The sequence below is a fragment of the Schistocerca nitens genome, chromosome 2, assembly GCF_023898315.1.
Source record: "Schistocerca nitens isolate TAMUIC-IGC-003100 chromosome 2, iqSchNite1.1, whole genome shotgun sequence".
NCBI lineage: Eukaryota > Metazoa > Arthropoda > Insecta > Orthoptera > Acrididae > Schistocerca > Schistocerca nitens.
In genome coordinates, this window is record NC_064615.1 from 401489963 (window position 1) to 401506540 (window position 16578).

A 16578-nucleotide genomic window follows, 5' to 3' on the forward strand; every position below is an offset into this window, starting at 1 on the left:
ATCATGCAAATCTTGTTGTGAAATACTCTTAGCAAGGGATAGTGTGTGTAACTTATTTTCTGAAGTTCCTACCTATATTATTTTGCATACGTTTTGAATAAAAATTGTCAGCTAAGGCAACTGAAAACTTCTGGTATAAGATGTCACTCTCGTACTGCCAATGGAATTATCAAAAAGGGGACTGATGAGTGGATAGAGATTCACGGCACCCTCTTGCCTTTGGGGTGTGAAAAGGCCATTGAAGGTGGAAGAATCAACAATGGTCAACAGCATAAATATACAGAATGCAATGGAAACCACTGCATTGAAGATATATAAAACATATAACAACTCATGTAGTCTTCCAAAATTAATTTCGTGATGGCCACTTCGTTCAGTAGAATTTTGGAAGTAAATCAGTTCCCAATTTAGATCTCTGTGTAGGGACTTCCCTTGACGGGGTTGTCAGCAGGAGGATGAATAAGGCCAACATTCTACCAATCATTGTGTGATATGTTAGAAGTCTGAATGTTGCTGGAAAACTGGATAGCCTGAAAAGGGAAATGAGAAGGCTGAAGTTATAATTGGAAAAAAATTATTAAGTGAAGTGGAAAGAACAGAATTTTCTGGTCAGATGATTATGGGTTAATAACAAGAGCATCAGTGAACGGTGAATGGTGTAATTATGAACAGAAATATAGATAATGTGGTAAGTTACTATGGCCAGTACAGTGACTGAATTATTATTATTATTATTATTATTATTAAGGATTGAAACTAAGCAAACACTAACACCTGTCTTACAGGTTTACATGCACACATCACAATCACATAATGATGAAATACACAAGAAAAGAGAAGAATTGGTAAAATATTTGAAGTGAGATGCAAATTTGGTAGCCATGGGCGATTGCAATGTTATTCTGCGTGGGGTGATGGAAAGGAAAGTTATTGGAGAATATGTAGTGACGGAAAGTGTTGAGAGGGGAGAGACACCATTAGTGTTGTGCTGTAGGTTTCAAGTGTTTGTGGTGAACACCTTCCAAAATCACTGGAGAAGGTATTCTTGGAAAAGATCAGGATGCACCGGGAAATATTAACTGGATTACATAGTCACAGAAAGATTTAAAAATCAAATCCTGGACAGAAAACCGTAGCTACATAAGTAAATATACTCAGGCCATAAACTAGTAGTTATCAACAAAAGGGTGAAGTTCAAGGTGAGAAAAAAAATGAAACTAAATACTGAAAATTTAGGACATAGCGATATGAAGTGGTATTTCTCAGAGACTATGACTGAAGGCCTGAGTAAAAGTGTAAAGAGTGATTCAGTAGAAGAGGACTGTAAAATTATGGCAGAAAACTGTGAGTATAGAAACAGAAAGAAGCCACCACGCGTGTCTCAAAAAATACTTGACCTTATGAGCAAAGGAAGGAACTATAAGTATCTTACAAATGAAGTGAGAATACAATAATATAGGTTGCTTGGGAATTAAAGTAAACAGAAATGTGAGAGAAACTTGCAAAGATATTGAGAGTAATCAGAAAGGTGAGAGAAGCTTGCAAAGATATGGAGAAAGGTCACTTTTACGAAAAACTGATGTGATGTAAAGGATGGTTTAGAGTAACCTCTTAGAAGTAAAGTGTAAAAGTGTTAACTTATGAAGTGCAGATGTAAAACTACTAAATGCAGAGGAAAAGGCAGCCAGAGGGCAAGAGTACCTTGAAGACTTATTATGGAAAGGATCTGTCCCAAAGGTAGAAGAAGATGAAGTTGATATGGAACAGATGACCCATTTGAATGTTCTGGGCTCAGACAAGCCAGCAGGGTTCTATGATATTCTTCAAAGATATTGAATTATATGGGAACTATAGGAACCAGTTTGAGTTTGTGTCAAAACTCTATGTGCAGATGAATGTGACAGCTAGTTTGCTAAGTCACATTTTTAAATAGCTGAATATGTTAATAAACTGAAGAATAGGTTGGAGGAAGAATCAGTTTGCTTCTCTGGGACTTCTTCCCTTTCCTGAAATGAATTTTGACATCACATGGGGGTCACAAGTGGTAGATTGAAAAAACTCAGAATACTTTCCTACGCATTTGTGGATCTACAGTAAGCCTTCATCGGTGTACGATAGCACAAGACATTCACAGTCATTAGAAGATTGGGGCTATAGTACAGGGACAGAAAAGTAATCTATAACATTTACAAAATGTAAGTGGATGTAATAATATGAAAGGCAAGTTCATGTTAAGGTGGATGTTAGGCAGGGTTGGCACTTGTATGTTGAAGAAGCAGTAAAGGAAGTGTAAGTAAATTACGGGTGAGGAATAAAAATCAAGGGGAACATACAGCAATGTTACACTTTGCAGACAACCTAGTCCTCCAGGTTAGATGTAACGGAGTCTTAGAGGAACTGTTTTCTGAAAGGCATTGAACGGGGTTTAACAATAGATAGAGCAAAGACAAAAGTGATGAAGAGTACTAGAGAGGAGAACGACGACTTGCTTAACATCAAATTTTGGAATGACGAAGTAGTGGAAGAAGGGGAACAATTCTCCTAGTTGGAAGGAGGACTGCACAAAATGTCTGTAGCAAGGAAGGTATCAGAAGTAGATTAACACACACAAAGAAAGCTGTCTTCAATAAAAGTCTCTACTGATGCAATATTTTCATATGATGTCGAAATGAAGAATAAGTTCATGAAAATTTATGTTTGGAACACAAAACGGTATGAAAGGGAAGTGTGGTTCACTGAAAATCCAAATGAGAAGAAACTGGAAGCACTGCAAATGTGATGCCATTGAAGAACATTAAAAACTAAGTGGACATATAAAGTACAAAAGAAGTAGTCTCTAAAAGAAGTGGGCGAGAATAGAAGTTGCTTACCAGGAGAGAGAGGTTAGTGGGACATCTGCTCCAGCTTCCAGGAATACTTAACCTGGATCTGGAAGAAGCAGTAAGGGGAAAAATAAACATAGATCAAGACAAGACCATGTAATACAGATGTTGGGTGTAATTGTTACACAGAATGAAAAGATTGGCACAATATAGGACAAGATGAAGGACAGCATCAAAGTAGTCAAAAGATTGACTTTAAAAACAACAGTGTGTCAAAGATGTATTTTTTTTTAATTTTTCAGGCACAGTGTGCTTCGCTGAGGATATCGGACTGCAGTCAGCTTGTGCGCGACTCAGGCCGCGATGCAGTGTTTCGTGACGATGTATGCACAGCACAGTGTGGATTCCTGCTTCAAGTACCTGATGGTGACTCACCTGCTGCACCATTGCCATCGAGAGCAAGAGAACTTTCTGTACCCATAGGTCTTTTGCCACCCCCTCCTAGGCAGAGACCTAGGCCACGACCGAGATCACCACGTCCAGCACCTCTTGGAGTAGCATTTAAACTGCCTGACCTATCGAGTTTTGTTGGCTGAGTGCTGTATTTCAGAATCCAAGAATGATATCTTGTATTTCTGATGCGGTGAAAAGTGAAAATGATCTCCCACAAAGACTCTGACACCATATCAGAAACAATTGTTGCTGTCAAATCAGAAAGTGATGAGGATAACCTCTTTCACACTACAAAAACAGTTGGAACTAACAACAATAATGATATTACAGTGCCATTCATGACATTCTGTGTGTACAAAATATTGTATGTACATTGCAACCATTTTTGTTTCATCCTCCAACATAGTTAAAGGCACAATAAGCATTGTAAATGGCATCTCATATACTGTAAGAGACTGACGTTTTTCCTACTCTTTCTCATTATGATAAGAAAGATATGTTTGCTATTCCACAGATACAGATGATACTGGCCTAAAATTACTTGTCGATACCAAAGCCAATTGTAAAGCTTGTTATGTGACCATTCAGTTTAAGGATATGTGTGTAAAACTTTTAACACTAGCCAGTTCCTCAAGTAACAAAGAAAGACTTGAAAACTCCTGAAATCTTATAAGAGAACCACCCCCCCCCCCTCCCCTTCCCCAGTCTGACAATAGTTATACATAACCTACAGAACTGAAAGGAACAAAGTATTACTGTTGAAACTTGGGAGTTTTGTGTGTGCACTGTGCAACAATGTCCCACTGTTTAAATAATGTCAAAAGATGGTCACAAAAGTGTCAAAAACAAAATTAAGTGGCCTCATGATTTCACACCTTCAGCATGATGGGTTTCCAAATATAGAAAATTTACTCTGACATATATATATAGGAACCTGCTGCACACAAAAAAGTTTAAGTGTGAATGAATGATATTGTAAGTGATACAATCATGTTTAAATCTTATTATTGTCAAATGAGTAAATTTCTAGAACTGAGTGTCTTCTTGTTAAGCATGAAAGTGTGTTAGCCAGTAAGCTATGTTTAAAGCAAATACATATATATGACTGCCAGTTTATTTATTATTGTAATAATGTGTATAAAAATATTGTTTGTATATAAATTGAAAACATGTTCATTGTCTTTTCATTTCATAGCACCTTTTCTAACACAAACTTTTCGTGTAAATAGAGATGAACAGGATTTTTATCAATAGAAGTGACTGCTTTGATACAGTACCTAAAAAAATACAATGGAGCTGCGTACATGTATAATTCAGTTTCATTCTCACCTGTTTTTGACATTATTGTGATGGAGTTCAATCGACACAACTGAACTCTAATAGGCAAGTATGAAACTTTTTTTTTGCTGTTTACAAAACAGAGATTCTCTCCTTGGTAATTATAGAATGGCAGTTGCCTGTGGAGTCGTGTAACTCTTTTTTACTTTTCTTTGAGCTATCCTCCAGCTTGGTTCCACTTCAAGTAAAAATAAGCTGTGTGAAATTTTGGCTCAGTAGAATGAGCGGAAGGAGCCCTTGGGCCTTCAAGTTTGGAAAATCCAAATAAATAAATAAAACAATCGGTTACAAAAAATATTGATTTTTGCATGACAGATTCATTCATTACCCAATGTAAGTAGTTTGTTTACTTCAGTCTTCTTAACAGAATGCACTCTTGCAGCACTGCTCACATTGACTAGGTGACACTAGAGGTAAATGACCTTGAGACAGGCAGAAGGAAGACAGACCAGGCTGAGACATTCCTGTCCATGACCCAGTCTGCACCATCCCAACAGTCTTTCACTTTAGAGAAAAGGTAGCAGTTGTAGCAAAAGCATGTAAGCATTTGTTCACAGAAGAAAATTTATTTACTTGGATATTATACCCATGAAATAGCTGGAAGCAAGCAGTCACACACTAGGTCTGTTAGAAAAAAATCTGACAATAGGGCTGGACTGGGCAGGGGGTGGGGGGGGTGGTGGGGGGAATTGGGTTATCTGGCGTGTTGGACACCTAATCAACCTCAAACTAGTTCCCTTGGGACTCCACACACATTTCCCAGTGGTGCCACTATTATTGGAACTTGCAGAAAAACTCTTTTGGAATGGAGTTTAGCTCGACTATCGTTGCTGCCATAGTGTCTTCTCTTGTCTGAAATCTCATTCCTTTCAATGGCGTCTTGAGTTTGGCCAACAGCTAGAAGCTGCAGGGGGTCATATCAGGAGAATAAGGTGCCTGTTGAAGCACAGCAATCTGGTTTTTCACCAAAGAAGTCCGAATCAAGGATGAGGAATGTGCTGGAGTATAGTCATCAAGGACTGTGGCAATGACCTAGTCATTTCAGCATGTTGATGGCTGACCAAAGCGTAGCTCGCATTCTAATGATGATGTAGCTGTCTTTAAACCCGTTGTACCACTCCTTAATCTGTGGTATGCCCACAGAATCGTCACCAAAATCTGAATCCTCCAAATGTTTTCACCTGGTTATCGCCCTGTTTCTGGCAAAATTTGATGCCGTAACACTGCTCCAGCCGTTTCATCATTTCCCTTGCAATGAAAACTGCGATACTAGAACTACACACTACCTCACTCAACAGCTGCTTGCCAGCAACTGACACTATCAACAGGCAGAAAAAAAATTCATGCATGCACACAAAGGTTCAAGGTCAACTCATGCAAGTGCACTAGACTCAAATCCATCAGAGAGAGAGAGATACTTTTCTAACAGACCTCATATCAGAGAAACCTTAAAAATATAATGTAAATGAACTATAGAAGATCCAGGGAGGAATAATAGCAGTATTATGAAAATAATAGATTGCTACTCACCATATGGAGGAGATATAGAGTTGCCAACAAGAACATTGAAATTTGCAAGCTTTTGGAGCCAGTGGCTCCTCCTGAGAGAAGGGATGAAGGAGAAGAAACAGAGTGAAAGAAAAGAACTGGTGAAGTTTAGGAAATTGGGAGAGTTCAGAAAAGCTGCTCAGAACCCCAGGTCAAGAGAGACTTACTGGCCAGGGTGAGAAGGAAAGGCATTCTTTGGGACTGTTCTGGACAAGGTTGGTTTGAAAACCTGAGAGCTTAAAGATGGGAAATAAGGTACCACACAATACAGAGATTATTGACAAAACATCATGTACAAGTGGGGGGCAGGGAAAAATTGACAGGTAAGAACACGAAAGACATAGGAAACTAAAATTGGGTGAAGAACCGGATAGTTACTGAGAAGAAATGCTGAGACAGAAGAAGTTACAAATTAAGGCCAGGTGGCTGATGAGAACTAAGGACATGGTGTAACACTGTTCCAACTTGACGAGTTATAAGAAACTGACACCTATGGTAAACAGCAGGGATAGTCCCCGGGGCAGGAGCCTTGGGGTAGGGAAATGGGTGCAGAAAAAGCATAGAGTGTGACAAGGACACTGTGGAGATTGAGAGGCAGACAAAGCTACTCTAGGTATGGCAGGCAAAATGTCGAATAAAATGGACCTCATTTCAGAGCATGATTTTAGGAAGTTATAGCCTTATCAAAGCAGCTGATAAAAACATTGAAGGCCAGGATAATACTAAGTGACAAAAGAAGTACTCTTAAGTTCTTTTTTGGTGGGATCAGTAATATTAGTGTTGGCTCTGATGGCTCAGGAAATCTGGTTTTGAACTAGGCTGGTGTGGCAATTACATCTAGTGACGGCTGAGGTGAGAATGGTGATGTATTGCTGTAAAGAGTCTCTGTCACAACAAAGACACGGATGGAAAAAAACTGCAACACCAAGGAGAAGCTGCATGATAAACAGAAGTCTGTAGGCATGTTTCTACACCTGAAAGATGATGTCTATTCAAATTTCGCACCAGTCACATAAGAATGGCACAAGTATGCAAATCATGTTTGCTTTAAATAAATGATGCAATGGTCGTGAGCAGTGTTAGTTACCTTTGAGATTGGATGTGGTGAGTTGGCGTTAGTCAAGAATGTCTTTAAGATCACAAGGACGCCATTGTCAACACATCACTGAGTTTGAACAAGGTCATGTAATAGATCTACGAGAAGCTGAATGCTCCTTCTGGGATATTGCAGAAGGACTTTGCGGGAATGTAGCCACTGTACACAATTGTTAGCAGTGGTGGTCCCGAGAATGTACGGTCACAAGAAGACTGGGCTCCGGACAGCCACATGGCAGTACCAAGAGGGACGACCTTCGTGTTCGGCGTGGGTCTCTGAAGCATTGTAAAGCATCAGCAGCAGCAATTTGTGTATCACCTGGCAACAAAGTGACAACAAACTGTTACAACTAGACTACTTCAAGGGTAGCTCCAAGCCAGACACCCTCTAGCATGCATTCCACTGTCACCAAATCACTGCCATTTGCAACTTCAGTCATGTCAAGTGAGAGTTCATAGGAGGGCATGATGGAGGTCTGTTGTGTTTTTTGATGGAAACTGGTTCTGCCTCAGTGCCGGTTATGGTCATTTGTTGGTTAGGAGGCGATTAGTTGAGGGCCTGCAGTCAACCTATCTGTGTGCTAGACACACTAGACCTTCAACTGGAGTCATGGTTTGGGGTGTGATTCCATATGACACCAGGAGCACACTCATGGCTATCCCATGCACCCTGACTGCAGATGTGTGTGTCAGTCTGGTGATTCGACAAGTTGTGCTACCATTTATAAACAGTATTCCAAGTGGTGTATCCAACTAGACAAAGCTTGCCTACATACCACTGTCGTAACCCAACATGCTCTACAGACTCGTCAAAGTTATTAATCCAAATTTTATCGCATGTTTCGACGGAATGGCATAATGACGTCCTAAATCATAAAAACGTCTAAACTCCTTCTGCGCCGCTACCAAACTATCATAGTTTTTTTATAAAACATCTTCATGGCTAATTCATGCTGTTGTCCGTTCCACTGGATGGACTGTTTACTTGCTGTCATGAACCCTCAGTGCTGCCATCTGCCCATGGCTGCCACTACTCATTTCAAATATTCCCATTATTGTGTGTCACCCTGTACTATCAAAGGGAGAGCCAAATGTGAAATGCCAAATGTGGTGTACCAGCTGTTATGTAAACTGTGTTCAGTATTTTACGTTAGCATGACTACCACGAAGTTATGGTAGGATGAATGAGCATAGGCAGAGGGTGTATACTAACAAGACACAATACCCTGTTGCAGATTGTGCCCTGCAACATATCACAGCACCTGTTTCACAACAAGGGCCATCTGGATTCTCCCCCAGACACCAGTTTCTCAGAACTCAGTAGATGGGAACTGGCATTAAACTACGTCCTTGGTTCTTGTCAGCCGCCCAGCCTTAATTTGTAACTTCTTCTGTCTCAGCATCTCTTCTCAGTAGCTACACCTTTCTTCATCCCCTTTTAGATTTCTATACTTTTGCGTTTTGACCAGTCAGTTTTTTCCTGCCCTCCTGCCTCTACCACATACAATGCACTTAATTTTCTGCTCTTATGAACTCTTGCAAGATGTTTTTTCAGTAATCTCCGTCTTGTGTAGTATCTTATTTTCCATCTTTAGTTCTCAGGTCTTCAAATATTGTCTGGTGCAGTCCCCAACAATCAGTCTTCCCTTCTCATCCCATCTGGTAAGTCTCCCCTGACCTGGGATTCTGGGCGACTTATGTAACCTCACCAGACCTTTCCTGTACTCTTTTTCTTCTCGTTCACCCCTTCTGCCAGAAAGAGCCACTGGCTCCTAGGGCTTGCAAAGGTGAATACACTTATGTGTATTTTCTCCTGTTACAGATTTCCAATTACATTTTCAAAAATTGATTATTTTCATAAAAATCATATGTGGTTTTCTTGTACTGTTTGCAGAAATGTAAATTAACTATGTTACACTATCTATGCAGCAGTGATGATTTGGTTGGGAAAGCACAAATTCTGACACAGGAACTGAGAAATAGCATGCCAAAATTAGAAGTTTGATATCAGCATGGAGGAAACTACAAAATCATGCTGCAAGTTTGTCAGGCATAAGCAAAAACGCCATATTTTGTTTAACAAAATAAATTTTTGATATTCCAACTTCTAATGCATTAAGTATCATTACCACTGAAGAAGAAAAAGTTTTTGATCGACGAAAGGTTGAAAAGACAGCCAAGGTTCATGCACCGAATCAGTCACCTGCTGCTTGAGAAACAAAACAAGGACATCTTATTAGGCAGGGACAGCTAGGAAGAGGCTAGAGCAAAGTGAATGTGAAATTCAACAAATCACTAAATTATTTATTTTTTAATTAATAACATAAATGTTATACATAAATACATTAAAAAATAAGAGAAAAACTTAACTCATTCAGTGCTGTCTTCTATTCACATTTTGGTATTTCAAGATATTTCTAATATTTTTCCTCAGGCTGATTTACCAAATTGGTGTCGTCTTCCAGAAGTGGTAAGTCAGAGTTACTTGATTTTGAGAAAGCTCCAGGAACACCAGCTGATAAAGTAATCTCAAAAATACCATCCCCACAAGTAAAAAGAAAAGAGAACAGGATGTCAAACAGCAATGACTCCCAAGTACCTTTCCATGTTCCAAGAACTATCCATCATGCAAGCTGGAAGGTAAAAACTATTTATTGCTTCAAAATGTTTGTGTTCCATGATGAATATGAATTATCACCCCACGAAGAGATTGCAGTTTGTATTTTCCTTGTCATTGTGCATGTTGAAGAGTGATTCTTTGCCCCTTCTGCAACCAAAGAGCAATTGTAGATTTCAGTGTTCTTTTGAAGGTCCACATGTGACATCTTTCATGTGGCTTCACACAAACTGAAAAAGTCATTTACGACACCTGTCTCCTGAATCTATCACCTTTGCATTTTTGATCCAGATTTATTTTATTATTATTTTAAAAAAAAGTCAATGCATGAAATCATGGAAATATTGAAATAGAAAACAATCAGATCACATAAATCATCAGTAATAGGATCAAACAATTGGACCTGAGTGAGAAGTTTCAAGACAGCTCCTTCATAGTGGCATGAAAAATGAAGATTTCGTCACTGCTTTAGAACTAGTGAATAAACTGAATGTTGAAAATGATCCAGCAGAAAGAGGCATCAAACTCATGAAAAACTACAAGAAATTATTTATGACAAAAAAGGGAGAAACAAAAGCAGTGTGTTCTTCAGTTTATAGCAAGAGTATCACCATAAGTTAAATGGCATAGAAAGAGACATTATCAAAGAACATGAGTTTATTAACGGAAATGTGATTTTCTCATCATACTTGCCTCACCTACAGGGTAATGTTATAAATTCAATTATTGCACATGGCATGGCAAGAAAACCGAGAAAGTTTTACGTATCAGTGTTGCCGCGAAAGGCTTTGTTCTCACAACTTTACTTGTTGCGCCCAACACCAATAATGTGATATGAACACATACCTATCATATTTGCACTTCCACAGTTCTGGAAGTGACATTCATAATAACATGACACATTTAATCATTCCTCAAGCATTTTACCTAGTCCTGTCCCTTAACAAGAACATTTGCTACTTTTGCTTGCAGTCTTTTTCGAGAAAAATTGATCAGGTATTATTTCTTCTCTTATTTACACAGAACACCAACTCTTCAATTCTCAGGTTTTATTTTACAACTGACTTTTTTTAACTTATTAATAACAATAAATGTTAGGGAGGTATCTGAAGATGTGAATAATTCTACACTTTGTTAGTGACGTATGCAAACCACCAGTGTTCGCAGTTCTCTCGCAAAAATGGTGCATCCAAGTTCGTAAAGTGACCACATTTTTCATACATCCACTGCAATACACACCAAGTACCTGCTTCGATTGTAATCTAATGGGAACACAGCTACAAACTGCTAAAAAGTATTAGAACAAATCCCAGTTTAGGTTACTCCAGAAGCAAACACAGTGCATAATGTTCCACTGAATAAAGAACTTCTCAGTAGGAAGTATACGCGTAAACAGTATGCAAGTTTATATTTTGCTTTGCATCCACAGTATTTCTCCATATTAAGAAGGATAAGTTCATTACAAAACTGCAGTGTCTTCCCTGGGGCATATGTGGTATGTCTGAAGGTCTATAATTTCTTTTGATTATCTGTTGATATGCACTATATGAATAAAAATAAGTCTATGTCTTATTGGCTCCGCCCTGGTAGAGGTCTTCCAATCTGATGTTTTGCTAGTGTATCCACCAATTTTATTATTTTCCCAAACAACTTCTCCTTTGGTCTCATAAGACTGGATGGACTGAATTCCAGTATTCATCGTGGAATAAAATTTTGAGGGTAGGAGAAATTGAACCCAAGAACCACAAATCACTAGACAGCAATTCTAACCATTAGCCTAAGGAGACTTTAAAACCAATGAGTGATAGTTCATGTTGGATCATCAGGTAAGTGATCAGTCTCAAAAGAAATTACATTTCCCCACAAACTGTATGGTGTTGTACACCTTCCAGTAAATTGTCTGTATACTGTTTCACTGCAAACACAATGGACGACTTTTGGTGATTAAGTCTGTGCCCCATTATACGAAAAAGTTATGCTGCTGCTGTGCTCAGTGTAGCATAAAACCACGATATAAGAAGTGTGCCTGTCTTCAAGATTGCCAGGGTAAATGCTTTATGAGAAGCATTGTGAAGTTTTGGAGACAGAGTGTCTCTTTTGCCATCTCTCCCAATTTTTTACTTTCTATGTATCCTTAATGTTGTGTTAGTTGGAACTGTACACAATGATGTCTACAGAAATTATACAGAGAGGAAAAAAAATAATGGCTACAATAGGCAGGATAACCATCCGATTGTTGCACTACTAAATACAATGCTTGGAAGTTATTGTGCAAGAGATTACTGCAATCAATCCTTAAAATACGAAAAACTAGTTGCATATTCCTCTGTAAATCAAGCTACTGACAAAGCTTTAAGTGAAACTGAGACTTGCAAATATTAAACCCCAGAGTCTTGACACCTGTAAAATCCAGGAGGTGCAGTTCTATAAATTTATCATCATATTTAATATTCTGTCATGGGGAATAGACTCAGCACAATCTTGCATAAAAATTTGGCTGTACAGAATGGATATAATTATTACACAAGTTCAAAAATTGGTGAGACAAGTTACCTGTTGATATTTCTGGACTGAAGTTTGCACTGATTATCAGTGAACTACGTTTGACCAACTCTCTCTGGCAACTTCTCTTCATCTCTCCTCTCACACTCACATCGGATGCGACTGTCAATGCGAAGCACGCCAGACTTGGTAACTGTTGCGGCTGCTGCAACACACTGAAATGACCTGCTGTATCTCATAGAATATGGTTTTCCTCATCGTGATTTATTACCACAGTGCTCTCCAGCTGTAGTTCTTTTTTATGAACTAAGAAATGCATAAAATAGCTGCATTAATTCTGATAGTGATCTTCAAAAAAGGGGGAGTCAGCCAGTGACACAGATTGCAGGCTTGCATTTCATTGGTCCACATTCCCTGTCACATTCACAAAATCAAACAAATACTCTCTCAAGTGGAGAGGGAAAAATGTCGTCGAATTTTTTAGAGCCTTTTCAACTGTCAGTACCCACATGCACAACTGCTACCTTTCACTTCGTAGCTCTTGACCGTCAGTTACAGTACAGCTCTTCACATGGCAGCATTATCCTACTTATATCTTACACAATTTATACAAATACCTAAAGACTGTACCCATAAATATCACTATTTTACATTATATTATTATTATTTTGAGATTTTCCTCATTACAGAGGCTTATCTCCAACATAATAATTTACTTGGAAATTACAATACAAACAATAAACATTCTTAAACTATATTTTCAAAATATTCCTCCAGGTGTTTAGATTTTGTGTGTCCTCTTCCTCTGCGCCCATTCTCCTCATTGTGTGTTGTACATTTTGGAGCCAGGTGGTCATAGGTCGTCGTCTTCTTCTTCTGCCCTCCGGTTCCCACTCCAGTATCAATTTTGGTATTCTGGTTTTCTCCATTCGTCGTACATGCCCATACCACTGTAATTTCTTCCTATCCATTACATCATATATTCTTTCTTTTATTTCCATTCTCCTTATTATTTCGGTGTTCCTTATCTTTTCTTTCCTGGAGATTCTTGCCGATCTTCTCCAGAAGTCCATCTCTAGAGCTTGTAATTTTTTAATGTGCTTCATGTTAATTGTCCAGGTCTCCGTTTCATACAAGACCACACTCTCTAATATGGATTTGTATATTAATTTTTTATTTCTGCTCATTACATTCCTGCTCCATAAGACTGAGTTACACATCCCAATGACCCTCAGTCCGCTACTAATTCTTTTATTGATTTCTGACTCTGATTTTCCCTCGATTTCTAAAATGGATCCCAAATAACAGAAAGTGTTTATCTTTTTGATTTTCTTTCCTTCAATGTATAGCTCATCTGAATCATTAGTCAAGTATTCTGTTTTTTGGTAATTAATCTTCAAACCCCAAGTTTTGTATGCTACTGCTAGTTGATTGCACATATAGTTAGCATCCTCCCCATCTTGTGCTACGACTACTTGATCAGCAGCAAACAATAAATGATGTAGGTAAACTCCATCTCTTATTTCTAATCCCATACTATTACATTTACGAGACCATGTTCTAAGGCTAATATCTATATAGATTTTAAATAATAATGGTGACATGGGACAGCCCTGTAAAAGGCCTTCGCTTGTTCTAAATTTCTGTGAAAGTTTATTACCAACTTTCACTTGGCAAATGTTATCTTTATACATCTGCTGTATTATTTTAATCAAGGAAGGGTTTATGTTTGCCATATGTAGTGCTCTCCAAAGTAATTTTCTTGGAACAGTATCATACGCTTTTTCTAGATCTATGAAAATTAATCCTATATTTTTTAATTTTTCCCTATGTTTCTCCAAAATCTGTCATAATGTGAAAATATGGTCTACACGTGATCTCCCAGCTGTGAATCCACATTGTTCTTCTTGGGTTCTAAAATTTTTTCCCAGTTTGTTTTTAATTACTTTTGCAAAAATTCTCAGTAATGTGTTTGAAACACAAATTCCTCGATAGTTTGAACAAATTTTCCGATCCCCTTTCTTAAATATTGTATTAATGTAACCTAGCTTCATCTCATTGGGTATGGAATCTCCATGTATCATTTTGTTGAAGAGCTGTGTTATCAGTTTCACAATTTTGTCACCACCATATTTCAGACACTCCAGATTGATATTGCCTGGTCCCGGTGATTTACCATTCTTTCCTGTTCTCAACGCCTTAAGTACATCACTTTCTAAAATTTGGATATCATCATCTTCATGTCCTTTTTCTTCCACTGTTTCTTCTTCTAGATATTCTTCTCTGTCTTCATTTAATAATATTTGGAAATACTCTTCCCATTCCTTTTGTGTTATCAGTTGGAGATTAGTTTTGTTTTTTTGTATCCTGTCGAAGCCCTTTTAATACTGACCATGCTGCTTTTGCTCTCCCAAATCCTAATTTGCTATTCACCTTGGCACATGTTCTTTCCCACGCTTCATTTTTTGCCATCCTTATTTTTTTCATCACTTCATTCTTCTTTTCCTTGTATATTGATCTTGTTTCTTCCAATTTATCATTCAACCACTAAAGGAACGCATTTCGTTTTGCTCTAACGAGGACCTCTAGTTCCTCTGACCACCACTCTGCTGCACGGTTGTGGTTGCTATCTTTTTTACCCAACACCTTTGTTGCTATGATTTTCACATTAGCTTTTATATAGTCATATATTTCCTCTGTACTTCCTTCAAATGATTCAACCAGTTTCCTTTCCATCCTGGCCGCAAAGAGTGTTCTGATACTTTCGTCTTGTAGGCTGTCAATATTAAAAGGTAAATTTTCATCTTTCTCAGTCTGGTTCGTTTTATTTATGTTACTTGTATCATTCCTTGCATTCTTCCATGGCCAGAAAGACTTCATTTTTACTAGATAGTGGTCTGAACCACACTGGGCTCCTCTGTAAGATCTGACGTCTACTGCCTTGAAACTACTTGTTTGCCTAATGATAATATAATCTATTATAGAACGAAGTTCTTTAGTGTTCTGTTGCCAAGTATATTTATGAATGTCCTTATGTTTGAAAAATGTGTTGGTAATTTTTAGATCAAATTGTTCACAAATTGCAATCAATTGTTCCCCATTGTCATTATATTCGTCCTCTCCATGTTTTCCTAGTATTCTACAGGATTCTCTAATTCCTACCCTTCCATTCAGATCTCCCACGATAATCAGTTCCTTTTTTCTTGGGATTTTTTCAATAGTCTCCCTGAGGGTGGCGCAGAATGTATCTTTCTCCTTATCTTTTGTGTCGTTCGTGGGTGCAGATACGCCAATAATCACAACTTCCCTAGCAAATAATGTCATTTCAACAGTTATAATACGTTGATTGATGAATGTCCAATTTGTGATTCTTTCTTTCCACGATTTCCTTATCATAATGGAGACTCCTGCTTTGGCTCTTACTGCTTTTGATACCCCACTCCAGATATGTACATAATTATCCAGTTCTTCTTCTCCTTGGCCTTTCTTCTTCGTTTCAGAGAGTACGACAACATCCATGTTGAACATGTCAAGTTCTGCAGGTAGTAAATTTATTTTAGTGGAAATCTTGCACATTCCAGCATCCAAACATCATTTTCCGTTTCTCATCGCCAGTTCGTCGTCCAAAGTTCCAATTTTTCCGAGGCATATTATTAGGTATTTTAGCATTTTTATGTGAGTGAGGAGCTGGCCCACTGCACAACCCCCAACCCAGAGGACCAGGTAATTTTTACTCAAGGTTTTCTTCCTTTAGCCTTTGATAAGCCAATATCATACTACAAGGCAGCAGTTGCTAGTTTTGGTCCACCCCGGGTATTTTATTTCCCCGGTACCCACCATATCTGGTGAGCATTCCCCTATCCGCCACCTGGGGAGGCACCCGATGGGAGACCAGCAAACTCCACGTTTTACATTTAACTATAACAAATAATACCAAAAGTGATGCATTTGCAAGAGATCCTCAATGTACCAGTGCTTTGAAGCAGCTTTCAATTAATTAATTAAAAAAAAAATCCCAAAGATGGATGACTTAATCCAATATGGTGTCCCCCGTTCTACATGTGTTGTAAAACTGATGATGTATCTCATTGGACACATTCCTCCCATGAACTGAGTAAAAATCCGACTTAACAGTTTCTTCCTTTAACACTTTGCAATAAAGTGGAACATGAAATTCCATGTAATGTCACTAAACTCGGCCAG

At 38.3% G+C, this 16578-nt stretch overlaps 1 protein-coding gene across 2 annotated transcripts in view; it reads left to right on the top strand.

Annotated features, from left to right (window-relative positions):
- The window catches only part of LOC126236248 (uncharacterized), a 413771-nt gene extending 409375 nt beyond the window's left edge, over positions 1-4396 (top strand). For both annotated transcript variants that reach the window (XM_049945397.1, XM_049945398.1), the window contains exon 26: positions 3125-4396. In XM_049945397.1, the coding sequence (XP_049801354.1) occupies positions 3125-3418 (294 nt within the window). In that variant the 3' untranslated portion in view covers positions 3419-4396. The remainder of the gene's footprint in view (positions 1-3124) is intronic.
- Positions 4397-16578: the final 12182 nt, after the last annotated feature.